The sequence below is a fragment of the Taeniopygia guttata genome, chromosome 3 (genome assembly GCF_048771995.1).
Source record: "Taeniopygia guttata chromosome 3, bTaeGut7.mat, whole genome shotgun sequence".
NCBI lineage: Eukaryota > Metazoa > Chordata > Aves > Passeriformes > Estrildidae > Taeniopygia > Taeniopygia guttata.
The window spans coordinates 5,764,198-5,781,666 of record NC_133027.1 but is presented as its reverse complement, the minus strand read 5'-3'; the positions used below and the strand labels follow the sequence as shown (position 1 = coordinate 5,781,666).

The 17,469-nt window shown below is 41.7% G+C and overlaps 1 protein-coding gene across 4 annotated transcripts in view; it reads right to left on the bottom strand.

Moving 5' to 3' along the window:
• RUNX2 (RUNX family transcription factor 2) overlaps positions 1 to 17,469 on the bottom strand; it is a 158,394-nt gene that overhangs the window by 127,676 nt on the left and 13,249 nt on the right. For all 4 annotated transcript variants that reach the window (XM_002190851.6, XM_041714975.2, XM_032747712.3 and 1 more), the window contains exon 3: positions 15,624 to 15,728. In XM_002190851.6, the coding sequence (XP_002190887.2) occupies positions 15,624 to 15,728 (105 nt within the window). The remainder of the gene's footprint in view (positions 1 to 15,623; positions 15,729 to 17,469) is intronic.

The following is a 17,469-nucleotide window of genomic DNA, read 5'->3' as shown; positions in this document are numbered from 1 at the left end:
GTCCAAGACTCACAACGACTTCTGCAGGGTGGAAGGGATCTGTTCAAATTTATGATTTTTTTTTCATTTCAGGTGGGAAAATTGCCTTCCCCTGCAGTGTGAGGTTTGCCAAGGTTCATGCCCTCCCAACTCCATATGGCAAAAACTTCAGGCAGATATTCTGGCCAGTAGTCTCAAGGCTGGGGTTAAACAAGCAGTTTGTTCCTCTCTTACATAAGCACTGAAAGACAATACTACATTTGAGCTCATAAAAATATTTTAATTGGTGATGATTTCCAGACAACTATGTCAAAATTAACTCAGAGTTGATGCCCACTTGCTTAAATTTCATTCATCTGGGTTCAAATTATTTGCTTAAAAGAAGAAACATTTCCTTTTATACACACTTTGGTTTCAACCTCCAAAACCATTGCTAGAAATTAGTCCCAACCACCCAGTCAGCTGCCTCAGAAACCAAGCTCAAATCCATCACTTTAATGACATCAATAACAAATACACAACTTTAAACCCTATTGTGAACAGTGGCATACCAAGAAGCATGTGTAGCTGTCATCTCGTTAGTCACTAGAAAAACACCAATGAAACCAAAAGAGCCTAGCCATGACAAATTATTCAAGAGTTTAACCTGAGACATTAATGAGTGCTAAATAGCTTGTTTTCATGCTTGCTTAAGGAGATTTGTTTAAAATCCCACCAACCTCCCCTGAATGTCGCTTGGCGAAGCCGTTCATTCTTGTCAAGCTGGTTTTCCTATTCCAGCTAAAACAGCAGGTTCCAAATGTTTGGTTAAGGATGGCTGCCTTCCCCACCCCTCAAGACACATGCCTGCCGGCGCTGCCGCACCGGCTGCGGAGCTTCATCCCCTCAGCTGCACAAACGTGGCTGATTCACTTCCCCAAAGTCACAAAACATTTGGTTGGTAAAAGCTTGTGCACCTGAGCACAGTCATTCAGCAGTCAGTGGTATGAGACAAATGCAAGAAGAATATCTATCCATCCAGGAGTTTCAACTTTCCAGACTTTCTATCTTGTCTGGTTTTCACCTCTCCAGGCTGGAAAGCTACTAAGGAGGCACTGCAGGAGCCTGGTACCTGCCTTGTCTGAAAGCAGCACCAGGTATTTAAACTCTGATTAAGGGCTGGTTTAATGACATATTTGCTCCTCCAAGCCACCTTTACCTCTAGCAATGCCTACAAGGTGTTAAAGGAATTAGGATCTGGAGCCTAAGAAAACTACATTGTTCTGACACAGCAATATGGAGCAGCTGTGTATGGTGACAACTCACAGCACAGAAGAGGAAAAACAAAACCCATTGCCTCCCATCTATGAAATGAAAAACATATATGTAAAGATGTTTTCATTTATGAAAGTGAAGCTTTCTGACTCATATTGCGATGTACTTTGTATGGGAATATGGCTTAAAAACACGAGTAAACAAACACCTTGATCTTCACCATGTTCTCATATTCACGTCATTCCTGGAGTAGGGTAGTGTCATTATTCATATTTCACACAGAACTGAAGCCAAGAGAAAAAGATACCCAGTTTCCTCTGATATCAGCACATTTGGAAGGATTTTCAAGTGCACTAACATCACACAGACGTCAGAGACAACAGATGACAGACTTAAAGGACTTGTGTCCAAATGTGTCAGCCACTGAACCACCCTCCTACATCCCTGCCTTACTCATGTGGCCATGGAGAGCTGGTCTTCCAAATTTCCTGATATGAGATTAAAGGATAGAAAACTGGCAAAGGTTAGGATTGTTTTGTTCTTTTTAAAAAGAAACATTTATTCTAACAAAGAGCCTTTATGCGGATGGTCCAAATATGCTAACATTGCTTTTTACTACATACAGCCTAAATTGTCATTCCAACAAGAACTGAGCAGGCTTCCAAAACAGGAGCAGTCTCAGATGCACTCCAAAACAGTGCACTGTACTCCAGTGCAAAACTGTTCTTCAGTCCATATGGGAGATCTCAAGAATTTGCTGAGTCTGGCTTTACATTTAATGGAATTTATGTTGGAGGAACAATTTTATTTTGGTCATTGTGACTTTTATGCCAATTTTTTGATTTTTTTTTAATTTTGAATTTTGGCGCAAATTTCACTTTCTTCTTTAAAGAGAAAACCAAGCAGACACAATTGTTGCATGTTGCATATGAGCCCTAAAATCTAATCTCTCCTCAAACTAGTGCCTTTATAGAAATGTGAAGCCTTCCCATAACTGTAAGCTGCTCTGCATACTAAACATCAATTAAGTGAGGGATTTTGGAATTTTTTTAAGAACTCATAAAGTTTAGAAATTTTCAGTGTGGATTCAGCCTGGAACCGAAGATTGGGACAAGCTGAACTAATTTAAAAATGTAAATGTAAAAAAGATATGACCCATAAGTGACAAATTAAAGGGGGAACATGAGCAGCTTTCAGAGCTCACTGCCCTCCACCACTGAGTGCTTGCACAGCCCAGCTACTCCAGGGTCAGCATTTTCTGGCAGCATCAGACAATAAAAAACGCATAAACTCACAGTGCAGGGTAAAGCTACTGTGTCTGACATAACACTAACACAGGGGCCCAGGGAGGTGACTGAACCCTGGCTCCCAGCTGCATCAATCCCTGTTTTAATCACCCTCCTGACAACACTTCTCTTTCAGCTCTCAAGCTGCTTGGCTCCCAAGGATGGGAACACCAAGAGAATAAAAAACGTGGGGGAAAGCTTAAATGAAGTTGTAGTAGTGAGGGGAATAAAACCGTGAAAGTGCCTTTTGCCCAGCACTCAAATCTGTCTCCAAAGAAAATTTGTTTCAACTTAATAAAAACCCAGGCAGCAGAACACTCATCCCTGAGTCCAATTCCAGTGAATGGTTAAGGAGTCAACAAGGAAAACAGTCCCTGCAGCTTCATTTCAGGGGGCAGATTCAAATCTGACAGTTTGCATTTCACAGAGAAGGAGGGAAAGATTTCTGTGCAGGAGCACATCTCAGGTATAACTCACAACACTGCCTACCGTGTTCTGAGCAGCTTTCAGACCTGTTAAAACTTTGGCTGCTGGTTTTAAATGGACCCAACACCTTGGGTCAAGCACTGGAACAGGATGCCCAGGAAAGTGGTGAGATCACCGTTCCTGGAAGCATTTGAGGATATACTTTGGGGTGGGCCTGGCAGTGCTGGGTTAACCATTAGACTTTATGATCTCAGAGGTCTTTTCCAATTTTAATGGTTCTGTCATTCTTCAGCAGCTCTGAGTCATGTAAAAGAGAAGATAACAACAGGTAAATGTTTTTCTGCTGGCTTACATCAGAGTACCTGAACACCTCCAGAAGGTGCCCCTGGGTCACCTTCACCCAGTCCATTTTTGCAGAAGGTCACACATTTTACAGGGCTCCACACCCTTGCCAGAAGATTCTTAGGAGACTGAAGAGCCTTTTTCCACCTTTCCACAACCAGTGACTCAGCTGCAGCTCAGCAATGAGACTGGGTCTGGATTGTGCCCACCATGAGGTTTGGATGGTGCCTGGCACAGGCTGTGGCTGCCTCTCGCCTGAGCTGAAGAAGACTCAAGCAGGGTGCAAAGCCAACCCAGAGAGCTTTCAGGGTACAGTCTGGGGAGTTTTTATCAATGCTTATTTCCTGTGGTTGTGGTTCCTTAACACTTGGGGTTGTTCTGCCTAAAAATACTCCTTATCAGCAGCAGCATTGTCCTCACTGGCTCTGTCAGTGAGGCAAAGGAGCACTGAGGTGCAGGAGGGTTGGCAGTGAGGAGGCTCTGCACCCTGGACACATTGAAGAGTCCCAAAATACAGCCCGAACCTCTTTGGGCTCACACACTCTGTGTGTGTGTGTGTGTGTGTGTTACAGCCTGCAGTGCCTGTGCAGAGCGTGCCAATTCAGCTGGGGAGTACGCACCCCACATTACCCCTCTGGAGAGGCTGAGGGTGGGGAAGCAGAGCCCTGCCAAGCGCTGATGCCCGGGGCCACGCTGCCTTCTAACCCACAACGCCTCCAGAGGCCCTGCTGGCTGCTGTGGCCCCAGTTTCATCTTCTACAAAGGTTGTTGCCTCCTCCAGCACATCACCAGTGCACAGGCAGGAGTCACGTCCTGCTCTCCAGGGCTGCTGGAGATGGCACTTCCCTCATCCCCTGCCTGTCACCAACCTGACCTGTTGGCTCCAGAGCTGCCCATGAGGAGCCTCTGTCAGCTGCCAACTTAATTTCCTACTCAGGATTTCCACTGAAGCTCGTGGGTTATTTTTCAATTCAAATTAATAACACGTTAGATTGAGTTTGTTACAGTTGGAGCTGGTAGAACAGCCTATCATTCCTGTTACCCAACACTTCCCATTACAAAACCCAATTTTCAGTTGCTCCCAACTTTACTGAACTTTGACTGTTTGCATTCCATTTTTTCTTGCATGAGTATGGAACACACTTCTTTAATTTCAACCAAAATGGTCCGACATTCCTGGAAATGAGTTAGCTCAGGGAAAACCTAGCACCTCGAAAAACATTTTTGGCAACCTTTTCTTGAAGGAGCTTTTTTTGTCACTCTGTTTTGGAGTGGAGTTTTGAAACTTGGCTCAGCAGATTGGCTCTCTTTTTTAGAACCTCCATGGAAATTCATCCAGATTTGGTAAAATTATGCAACTTTGAAAACTAAAATTTCATCAAATAAAAATTCCTTAGATTTTATCAGTTAAAATCTTTGTTTACAGCTTGGCAAAGGTAGCTAATGGCTGACCCAGATTTATGCTTCTTCCACACAACTTTTTGTAGTGACAGTAGTTAAGTTGCTTAAAACAAGGTGTTCTTAGATCATATTTTCTGTGTGAAAAATAAGAGTAAGTGGGTGTATTACATCCCACGGGCTGTTGCTGTCCTGTGGATAAACCAGCACATGCCCCTACAGTGAAGGACTTTTTCTGTCTCACACACAACAGGCATGAATTAAAGCCACACTGAAATCTCCTTGGCATGTCCCAATTCTGAGTGCTCAGACGTGGACTTTTCCTACTGTAAATTTTGTCTGCAGCATATGCATAAAGTAAGATGCAGTGCTAGAGGTACCTGCCTTTTAATTTAAAAAAAAAATTGTTTTATGTCAACAAGTTATTATATATCTGATGTGTAAGTATCCCCTTTGTCACATACCTTATATCTACTAGTTATTCCCTTTTACACCAACTCACTAGAGAAAAACAGTTCTCATTTAATTTGCATGACATGTATGCAGTAAGTGAGGTATTTACTTTGCATCCCACATGGATGTAAACACACTTCCCAAAAAACTTCCTTCTTCTTTGAGCTGGGACTAAAGAATAGTCACTGTTATCTGGATTTTGGAAGCACCAAGTCCTTCCTGCTCTCTCCTGTAATAAAGACTGTATCTACAAGCCAACTGTTATCAGGTTTCTCTTTTGCTGCCATCTTTCAGGAATATCAAATATGAAGAAGAGTGAAACTAATAACACAGATCAGTAAGTCTGTACAGATGCAAAGAGCAGACCCTGCCTAAATACTGAGCTGGAGTATCTTTGGTGTGCTGTAATCCTGCTGCCCTGATTCCCAGGGAAGTTTATGGCAGCGTTCACACCACAGGCGATGGATATTGCTGTGTGAGCCTTCTTCAGGACACTCACAGACATACCCTGGGCTCACTCCTGCACAGCAGAAGATAAAGGCTAATTAAACTGTCTGACTGCTGTGGAGCCGATGAAGATCATGTATAAGAGCCAGACTGCTGCTGAGCTGCAGGGGACACAGCTTTTGGGAGAGGAGAGCACCATCACTGTGGGGAAAGATGTTTTAAAGCAGGGCACACACTTCTGCACTGAGTGCCTGACAGTTTTAACAAAGCAGGCACAGAAGGGGAAAACATAAAACTTATAAACCACACATTTATGTCTAACAAGGAGGAGTTCACCAACAACCTAAATTTTAATGCGTTTCAGAGTGACCCTTCAATGCAGCCGTTGAGAAAGCAGATGCCTTTTAAAAGGTTTAAATGACAATAAGAAGGAGTATGAAGAATTTCTTCAGAGCTGTGTGCTGCTGCAGTTGCTGGTAAGCCAGGCAGTTTGCTTAAACCCAGCTCAAGCACCTGCAGAGCCAGTCCAGTGGTCTGGGCTGCTTCATGCCCCCCTCTCCCTCACTCACATCCACTGATCCCTATGGAGCCTTAGGGTGGGATAAACCAGCTTCTAACTCACACATACAACTCTTCCTTGACCACAGTGGACAGGAAGTGAGTCACTGAGACACCGTATCAAACTTTTAGGCAGCTACAGTTAAGGAGAGTCAATCTATATGTCCCTTTACAAAAAGGATTTTTATTTGGACAGCTTAGCTGATGCACTGAAACACTGCATTATTTACATTCACAGTTTTATTGCTGAGCCCTCTTCTTTAGTCAACACTTCTGTCTACAGAGGTGATGATTTTACTGCAGTGCTGGTTTTACAAACTATTGTTCAAAGACATCAAAAAAGAACAAAAGTGGGAGGGGGTCTATAGTGTAGATCATCAAAGCCAAAAAGTGTCCAGCATTAAAGAAAAAAATTGTTCCACCAATCTAGAGTCTATGGTGATAAGAGGAATGAAATATAAAATTATTAAATTAAATTATTCTTGATTTAATTGGTATCCTAGAAATCTGGAACCAACTCTATTAAACTTAATGTCTGCAGTGCTTTATGAATGCACTAGATAACTGAATTATTGAAGCACACTGTTTTATAAGAATCTGAATCTGGGTCCTTGATGACATATGTACACAAGCAAAAAATCCCTGAAAAGTATTCCATGTGCAATTCTCTATGTACTGCTAACCTGTGGTTTGTATCACACAGCAACCCTGCATCGTATTTCCAGGTCTCTATTCCTTTCCAGTTTCCATACTGCTGAGAAACACAGGCCTGAATTTTCAAAACACCAAAAATTATAATGAACACCATCCCTTTTCAATGAGTAATCTCTGTCTTTCTAATCCATTTTAATAGAATCATTTAAAATTTGGCTTCTTTGCAAATCTAGTTGGGGATTTCACATACAGAAACAAAACTAGACCCGGGACTACAATGATGCCTGCGTGTGCCTGCTTCCTTCCAAGAAAAAGCTGCACCAATGTGAAACTGCTGAAACTCAAAAATAATTGTCTCCTTGTTTCATGACATCTGAAGTGATACTCCAGAATAAAATTAATTAGATCCCTGTGTCTAGCAAATTAAAGTAAAAATGCAAGAGCTGCAATCATCCATTTCTTCCCCAGCACACTTCTGTGGTGCTTCAAAGGTGATGATTTTCCTGTTGAGCTCTAAGAGCAATGAAACAAAACACCACCAAGTGCCTCTGACTGCACTGACACTGAAGACCGTGTCTACTGCTGCAGGAATGCAAGAATGAGAAAGTGCATGAGGATTTAAGGAAGCAGACAACTAATTGGCATTACTCATATGGATTACAGACACGCAGGAAGCAGGTTCTGCACTTGTAAGCACCCTGATTAATACCTCCTTTGGCACCCTGACTTTAAATGAGCAGGGCTACTAAAGAAGCAGGGCATTATGAAGTGGGAGTAAAGTTCACAAAATAGAGTGGGAGAGTTTGAAGAGGGATGGAAGCATTAAACATTTATGCTGGCAATAATCAGGTGAAAGGGTTTGTCTTCCCACGCTGTGGGAAAGATTACATCTCAGAACCACAGGAGAATGGGCAGCACGTTAAGTTTGAATGAGTGAGAAACAATTAATATGTTCTGTCGTGAAGAAGAAACATTGGAATCATGGAGTACTTCCCAGTGTAAAGAAAATCTTCAAATGTATTCCCCAATATTCTTCACCTTTAGGCAATGCCTGCAAAGTGAATTGTCACCTTTGTAATGTTTCTTGTGTAGCTGCAACTGGAGTGTGAGAACTTTACTCTGCCTACAGCTAAATAACATGAGTTTTAATCTCAGCAGTTCACACAGCCCAAGCTGAGTGTGGCCTGAGCAGTACCTGACTACTGAAATCCTGCAGGAGGTGATAATGATGCCTTAGTAGATAGCATCATTTCTAAGGTATGTACACTGCACTCATTATGGCAGCTGTAGACACACTTCAAAGTCAGCTTTAAACAATTCCTTATGCTGTCAAAAAAAAAAAAAAACAAAAAACCAAAAAAAACCAAACAAAAAGCAGCAGAGACTGTTCACCATTCAACACCAGACAAAGCCCCTACCCAAGAAGGTGAGTGAACACTGGGCTACCTGCTTTACAACTAACTCCTAACTCAGGCTGTCTGAGCTACACAGCAGGCTTAGTACACTTTGGGACTATAATATCTGCTAATCTCATCTGATTCCAGCCATCTCCAAACCAGGGTGTCTAGTCTAGGCTAGTCATCAAGCCTCCATTCAGTATCAATGGAAAGGGATGAGAGTCCAAAGGGCACTTCACTGCTCTCCAAGACAGCATTAACATATGAATCACTTTCTGCAAGGTCCTGTGTCTCTTCATTCAGTTCAGTTCAGTTCAGAGGAAACCTACTCTACAGGTCTGATTTTTGGAGAGCACACAGTGAGCCACTATTGTGCTGAGTAAGCTGGTCTACTGTAGATGAGATTTATAATAGGGGATCTGAGATACAGGGACTAAGGAACCCACTTCTTCATCTGAATAGGGATTCTGGTGTCCCAAACATACTGCAGCATCAGATCATTACTCAGTTTCTTCCCCTGAAGTTTCAATTAAGTATGATATTCATCCTCATTTCCTCTTCTGCATTCCTTGTCTGGTTAAATCAGCATCTGTGTTTCACGTCTGGGATGACCATGTTTCAATGGAGAATGAAGTTTATATGGAGAATAAAAATAAATTTTATAAAGACTTCAAACAGAAATTTTGAATTGACAGTAAGCAAGTCCTACCTAAGTATTTCACTTACACTATTCTGATGCAATGTCTTCCAAATATATTCACCCTGTTCCTTATTTCCCAAACCACTTTGGAAAGTGAAGGGAGATGTATAAGAGGTGGTACACCGAAGAGTAAGAAAAAAAAGCTGATATTAGTAGCTACAAGCTACTAATGTCCAACAGTTCCCTTGGGAGAAAATTATGAAACAAAATGGTCTGTGGAAAGCTACTCTAATGCCTTTTTTAATACCATCTTCTTCCACAGGACCAACATGGAGTAGAGTCACAAAGTTATAAAAAGTCACGGTCCCTGGAGGTGTTTAAGGAAAGCCTGGATGTGGCACTCAGTGCCATGGTCTGGCTGACATGGAGTTGGTTGCTTATAGGCTGGACTTGATCTCAGAGGTCTTTCCCAGCCTAATTGACTTTATGACTGTGAAATGGTCACCCCTTTTCCTCTCCTCCTAGTCATGCCCTGTGGAGACACAGAATGAACTCACTTCCACTGTTACTTCATTTGTTTGGTTATAACCCCTTTTCCCCATCTGTATATTAAATGGAGATTATGAGCTATTCAGGCCCAAACTCTCTTATCATACAGCTAAGCAACACAACTACATAGAGGGGCCATGATTTTATTTGTAGCTTGGAGGGACACTTTGAATACAAACAGCAATATCTGCAATATGAAAACTCACTGTGGTGGCCAAATGACACGCCACATGTACTAGGAATAGATTTGCTTGGAAGCAAGTCTTCCCTCTACATTGGGATGGAAACAATCTGTTCTGTTGACAAATACAAACCAAAACTGCATTGGTGTTGGTGAGGACATTTTATGGAATGGTTTTATGCTCAGACTTGTGCATTTGTTTTACATAATCTTGTCACCACAACCACAACTCTGTCACCTTTCTGGGCAGCAGTGTCCTCCTATGGAGAGAGCCCCAGTGCTGTCACATAGATCCCTGAGATTTCAGAACTCAGCAGCTCTGAGTTCTTACAGTGCATGAATTCAAGCCATGAGTGAACTAAGCAGATTTTGCTTTTGACTCACTGTATGCACTAGACCAGCAGAAAAAAAAGTCACAATCACCAGAAATGATTTTGTCTCACAGTCTGCTTCTCAGACAATGAGATTTTATGCACGAGCCCCTGTCTAGCCACAGTGGAAGAAATAAGAACCAGCTGGTCCTTGGGATGCAGCTACCACCCAACAGTCCCAGGTCACCTTGTCATGCCGCGCTACTGGTTGAGGTAACTGAAGGGAGCCCTGCTCTGTGGGTTGCACACTCATCTCAAAAGTAAACCTAAACCACTGGCATATGCAGTGTCTGTCACCTCTGGTGAGGAACACTTGAATCATCACACCAGCTTCTTACAACCTCCGGGAACGCTCAGGACCTCCAGTCCCCAGCTAGAACAGTTCTGCGAAATTACACATATGCAAAATACAAACCAGCAGCAAATGAAGGTGAGTGAAACTCTGTCTTGCCTTTTACACTGCAGTAAGGACCTGGTGTTGTACCACTGGAAATAGAAACACTGCAACTCTTTACTGGGGACCTGGTGACAAGGAAGTTAGGTCCCAGCCTGTAAGTGGACCATGCTCACACTCAGATACATTGATGATGGTCACAGAAAAGAGCCTAAACCATGGCCTGGCTGAATATTTCTCTGGCTGTACAATCACATTTTGCCTCGTTTCTTACAAAGAAGCATTAGAGTACATATATTAAGCTCTACGGAGTCATTTAGAGCAACTTTTGAACCCTAGACCGCCCACTCTGCCTTCCTCTGCTCCCACAGCCACCGGGATAAATCCAGACCTACCCAGCCAACTCAGCAGAGATCTGTCACTCTGAAAGACACCAGAGAGTGCCACAGATTTTCTAACTTCGGTTTGGATGAAACCCCAAGACTCGCTCATCACATCTCGGGGTATTTAGCATTGACTTTAATTAAAAACCTCCCCATGCCAAACCACATGCAGATGCAAACCGACGCCTTCAGCGTCTGCAACGCATCGCCCGAAAAAGCTGTGCTGCTCCGTTCAGTCTGAGGTAGATGCATGAAATAGGAACCTGCCTGTAAAATTTCCTCTTCTCTGCAAGGTCTCTCTCTCTCTGCACTGCCCCAATTTACCACAGTGCAAAAAAATCCCCACAGTCAAACAAATATATTCTTGGGAAGGAAGGGGGGCTGGTAGAGTGGTTTTTGAAGGCAGGCCAGAGACTATTCGAAACGGGGGACACACAGAGTGTTTTAACTGCTGTGATAATTCTGCATAAAGAGATGTTAAGGCTCTAACTCCTTGCTGTAGCATGCCATGTGTCCCTGAATAAAATTACTGCCATGCAGGCTGTTAGCAGAGGAATGCGTAAACAGACAATGTATCCTTGCATCAGTTCCACAAAATGTTGCACAACACAAATGCCTCTCGATGTGTCATTTCCTGCTTGGCCACCAGCCCAGCTCCTGACAGGCAGTCAACAAAAAAGAAAAAAAAAAAAGAGAAGAAAAAAAAAAAAAGAAAAAAAAAAGGGGGAAAAAAGGAAAGAAAAAAAAAGAAGAAAAATTAAGAAAAGAAAGGCAAAGTGAAAGATTTAAAGCTGTTCTGCTCCGAAGCACATTCCACTCGCCTCAGACTTATCCCTCCACCCTCTCCGCCTTTGAAAGAAAAGAGGGAGAACTTCCTAAAAACTCTTATGGTTTTAAGTCGAGGAATCTCAAAAATCTCAATCACTTATCTGCGTTTTATTAGCCGGGTCGGCCAAACAGTTAATGTGGGGGCTGAGCAGAACCCCTGGCTGGCTCCGCTGCCTTCCGCAGCGTGCACAGACAAAAAGGCGAAGTGATGTTTGCTCATACCTTTCATCACGTGTGCACCTTGCAAGCTGCGGCAGCAGAGGAACGCTCGGGAGCTGAATGGAGCCGAGCATTTTTCTGCCCCGAAACGCCTCAGAGCTGCAAAGCTCAGAGCTGCTTTTGCATTCACACTGATAAAGTTGGGGTCGGTGACTTTGGAGCCTACGTTTTATTAGAGGCAAACTAAAGTTTCTGGAAGTCAGGCAAAATATAAAAATATATAGACTTCTCCTCCCTCCTTCCTCATGATTCCCCCATGACTGGGTTTGTTCCAAAAGTGGCCAGAAAGGAGGATGTGCCTCCTATTCTAAAGGTACCCCTAAGGAAGGGCAAGTAATTATTTCTGTAGTTGTATTGAGGAAAGGCAAAGGCATTAAAGGGAGGCTTAGGTAAAGATTTGGGTGGTTTCTTTGCTTTTTTTTTTTTTCTCCTTTGACTTCCTTTTCAGTAATCTCTGGCTATCTGTCGGTCAGTTATGACCTCATGAAAACTTCTCTGGAAAACTTCTTTCAGTCCTCCCAGCTGGAAGGCAGCTCTGCTGGCTAAGATCTGCATATGGCAAAGGTTTTATCCTGGTTATGAGGAGAGAAAAATATCTGCAGGATTTCCTAATGATTCTCAAAAATCTTATACAACCCCATCTCTAGACTGCATCACTCAGAGTGCAAAGCACTGTCTCAATCCAGCATAGAAACTGCAACACAGAAGATGTCCTTGGACAGTAATCTAGATAGACTGGAAGAGGTTAGGTAAAATTAAATAAATCTCTTCTGAGAAAAAAATAATCAGAAGACCTTTTCTCGTATAGAAACAGGCAAGTTTTCCTAACAGAGCAACCTGACATCACTGTCTCTATTAAAATATTTTCAAATAATAACAGAGAGGCAAGGCAGCAAGCTTCTACAAGCAGACGTTTAATACGACTAAATGGCACTTACATTTAAGAACCCGACTTTCTGAAGTGCTGAGCATCCAAAACACCAACTGGAGTCCCTGCATGCCACGACTGTTCAGCACTCCTGAAGTCGGGCTCTAAACGTCTGTGATGTCTGCATGGCTTTGCTGCTGCTGCTGGGAACCTCGCAGCTTTCGTTTGCTCGAGTCAACTTGCCAAGAGAAGGTCAGAGTGCCTTGCCTATAAACAAGCCTTACAAATTCACGATCTAAAGCATGATGTCATGTCTTAAAATGATAAGCTGGCAACAAAGTAAATGACATTTTGTAAAGATGTGCATAATTTTATGTTTACACTCCTTAGAATGAAGGTTCTAATAAGTCATTGGTTGGTGTTCCTTTAAAGGGAAGTTTTATAACTGAGATGAATCACAACTGCAAAAGATCAAAGTTAAAAAACATCAATGATGCCATGGGGTACTTTTTAATCTTGTAATGAATGATGATCATGTGCTCTTATGAAGTTGCTCCAACTGCCAACGCCAGATGTGTATATTAAGAAAAAAGTTGTTTGTGATGTGACAGCTCTGGTTGAGCTGCCAGAGAGAGGAAAACTAGGATAACATGCTTGAAACATTGAAGTGAAATACAGATCCTGGCAGAGAGGGGCACTATTTCCCGATACATAATTTTTTAAGACAAACACATTTGTTATCAGAGCTGCTCCTTGAATTCCTTATTGCCCCCAACCATCTAATTTTCCTTATGCAACATAAATGCCAGATACAGTCATTGAATGATTGCTACCAATCTAATGTATCTACACAAGTGCAGGGTCTCTAAGAAGGAAGCAAAACTTCAGTGAAACTCCCAGAGCTTACTGGAGTTACTCTTTCCCTACAAATTCAAGTTTAATGATGAGCCATACCAGAGATGTATGAATCCTTTCATAATTACTTGAAAGGATAAGACTGCAGTATTCCACCGAAACATTAAAATACAAATGTACATTCAAGCTCAAATTCTACTTTCTTTAAAAAAAAAAAAAAAGTGAAAAGAAGAAAGAAAAGAAAAAGATGAAGAAGGACACAATAACTTCATGTAGGCCATAAGCACTCAGTTACTGGGCATTTCTAGGCTCAGCTATTTGAAGACACCAGCAAACAGGTATCTACATACAGAGGCCTCTTAGGCCTAAAGTAAAAAATCTAGCAGAACTAGGAGATCTTGTTAAATTCTATGAACACTAACTCACTTTCAATCCACAGATCACCAAAACATCCCCATGCCAGCAGGATCCTTTTCTGTGCTGCACAGGGTAATCCACACTACTCTCCACACATCACTTTCCAACCTCGCTGCTCTTTCACCACGGCTGTGTCCTCTGCCAGGAGATTTCCTCTTTTGCAGATGCATCAATACATGGAAGCAGCCTCCAGATGTGAATGGCTAAATGATATATAACTTACTCCCTGCTTTTTACTCCATGAATGCAGCTTCCCCAGTGTCCTCCAAGTAAGTTACATGGAGCACCAGCTGCAAGTGAAAATGAAAAATGGGAACTGACTCACAGAGAGAAGACAGAACAAAAATCCCCCTGCTGTGACAACAGGACACCTCAGCTGTGAGCAGGTAGCACTACAAGTATGTACCTAAAGAAATATATCCAGAGCTATTTGCTTTTTCTTAGCTGTTCTTCAAGGTGAAATGCTGCAGCCTGGACAGTTCTTACAGGGAGCATTTCAGTTCCCACCTCGGTGTAAGAGGAGGTGACTGCAGCATGTATTGGCACGAGAAACACTTAACTGCATGAATTCTGTCTACATCTTTCTACTTCTGTCTTTGTGGTATTATAAACAAAACACCATGAAAGCTCCTTGAAGGTCGTGTTTGTATGTGCAGATCAAAGGCAAAATAATTATTTGAGATGCTTCCATTATAGGGATTCTTTTAATGTGGTTATTCATCAAATAATTCTTAATCTCTAAGTGTAATTTAAATAATGCTATACCTGACTAATCCAATCAATTTAGAGTCATTTCTAGTTAGATTAAGAAAAAACTCCAGAACTGGCTCATCAGTGATACCCATATGATGTGAGACTGGTTACCAGCTAAATGTGCTAGACAGAGAGACAGCCAGATAAATCCTGATGGATTAAGCAGACTTGACTATATCTAAAAATAAGTGCTACCCATAAAACTGCTAGGACATGACAAAACCCAATTGTCATAAAAGTACAGCCATTGCAAAATAGATAAATCATGGCAAATAGATTCTTAGTGAGCTTGCATGGCTGTGAGATAAACGTGCTGGGTGAAAATCTGCTGGACTATGTTTTAAAAAAATATATTTTCTGTGCACAAATAAGAAACAAGGACTATGCTGTTGATATACTGCTTTTTTTTTAATCTTTCTTTGGCCCCTGGGGTTCTATGATGAGTCCATAGCTGAAAACCAAGTTCAGGTATGATGAGATTAACCAGGTGCATTAATTATCTGATGGCAAAAGAATTTAAGGGCAAACAAAAAGGCACTATATTATATGTTTCCTCTTTATGCTAGGACTGATCCTGAAAGATCAGGCTCCTGTTTTGTTCTAAATGCCTTCAGTTGGAAGCTGACAGGAGTTCAGGAAATGCAGCACGTTGCAGGATTGTATCTACTGTGTCTAAATCAGATTATATATAAATACACTGGGTTTAGTTCTCATTTTCACTGGCAGATAATGTATCAAGACCTTGATGTGAATGAGAATCAGGTTTGGGGTTGCCCGAATTCAGCCAAGCACTTAAGTGAGTGTTTAATACAAGTATGTGTGTGGTCCAATAGACTCCAAATTAACCATGCACTCACATATTTTGCTGAGCAAAAACCAGTGCTTGACAAAGATATACATATTTCATTTACAGGTTTCTGTTAAGCAAAATTAAGCAGGCATAAGAGCAAAAAATAGGATATAATACTCACTTCTTGGCTCTCTTGGCCCATCCACTGTAACCTTTATAGCTCTGTGGTATGTAGCGACTTGGGGGGGATTTGTCAGGACAGTTATTGTCAAAGTAAAGCTCTTCCCTACAAAGGAAAAAAACAACAAGGAATGAGTGATTACAACATGAAAACAGTCACATGCATGTTCAGTAAAGAATCAGTTTAAAATTATTCCCTGTCGTTACCACAATCGTGAAAATTAAAAACATAACTGACCATAGGAGTTTTCCTCCCCTTCAGTTTTACTCTATGTCAAGAATACGTCCATGTGTTGACAATCTAAATGTTTCTTATTTAATAATGGGTCATCATACAATGACAGAACAAAAGTGATTCACTGCTGAGGACAAGCCAAATTCTTTGCTGCATTGAAAGTGGTGTAAATCCAAAGCAAGTCATATAATTTAAAAATTTACTCCAGTTTTGCAGCTGTGTGACAGAGAGCAGAATGTGACCACATGTTATTTACTTCACACAGTTTTATCATTTCATTTGTTTGACTTGACTACAATAAGATGAGGAAAGAATATATTTTCCTCCTGGGAGATATTTTAACAGGGAGTCAGTGTCTCTGTCCTTCATATGCCAGGGCTAATATGATGATATCATTATTATGGAACATGCCTTTTTTCCTACACATATTCCATCTATGAAATACCAAGAAAGCCCCCAACTTTCCCGTGAGGGTGAGCAATGTCAGTGTGCACGTACTTTGCTATCGTCAGTGTTCATTGTTGGGGTTTTTTTTTTTTTTTTTTACTTTTCAAAGCTTGAATTCAGGCAGAGATTGCACAAGACCATTTACAGCCTTCAGCTGAATGAAAACGTTAAAAAGAAATAAATAAAGGGAGCTGCCTGCCTCTGAGCACACATTCTCACAGGCGCTGGCCCCCGTTTGGGAGACTCACTGACAGTTGTAATCTGTTAGATATGCAACGGTTACTCATGTCAGATAGTCAAAACTGAAAACTGTTTCAAGACAGGAAAAGGTGGGCGTACAACAGTGACTCAATAAAACAGTCAGCAATCTTTGGCCTTCATGCTCATTTAAGCTGCTACTTTACCAGACACTTAAGGCTCTTTTTTTTTTTTTTTCCCTCCTCCCTGGGTGTATTTGTACATTTTTGCTGCTAGGGCTTTTCCTCTTGCTGAGCTCTGAAGGCATTCAATCAAGGCACAAATCTTAAACGATATGTAGCAGCACAAACTTAATGCAGTTTTTTCAGGCCTAATATAGAACAGCTTATATATAAGGCATAATACAGAACAGAGCTTTGTCTGTCAAATCTAGTAATTGGTCTTTCTTTCTGGTCCAAATCGTATATCCTCCAAACCTGCCTGAGACATGCATCATTTATTATCAGCAGTGCAACTTCAAACTGTCTTGGCTATAATTTTCATGAACTAGAATGTGACATGGATTTTTTTAAAAGGAAATACAACTGTCATTTAGAGTAAAATGATTTTCCAGGTGAAGCTGTACTCCAGCTGTGCCCAGCTCTCTGGGAGATGCAGGTTAGAGGGAAGGTCAGGACCCTGGCAAATAGAATTATAGAATGGTTTGGGTTGGAAGAGACCTTAAAAATCATCTTGTTCCAATTCCCCTGCCATGGACAGGGACACCTTCCACTAGACAAGGTTGCTCCAAACCCAATCCAAGCCTGCCTTAAACACTTTCAGAGATGGAGCATTCACAGCTCCTCTGGGCAACCCGTGCCAGTGAGTCACCACCCTCACTATTTCTTCCTAATATCCAATTTAAACCTGCCCTCTGTCAGTTTAAGCATGCAAAAATCTCAGGATGCTGAATGGCATGGCTGAAGGT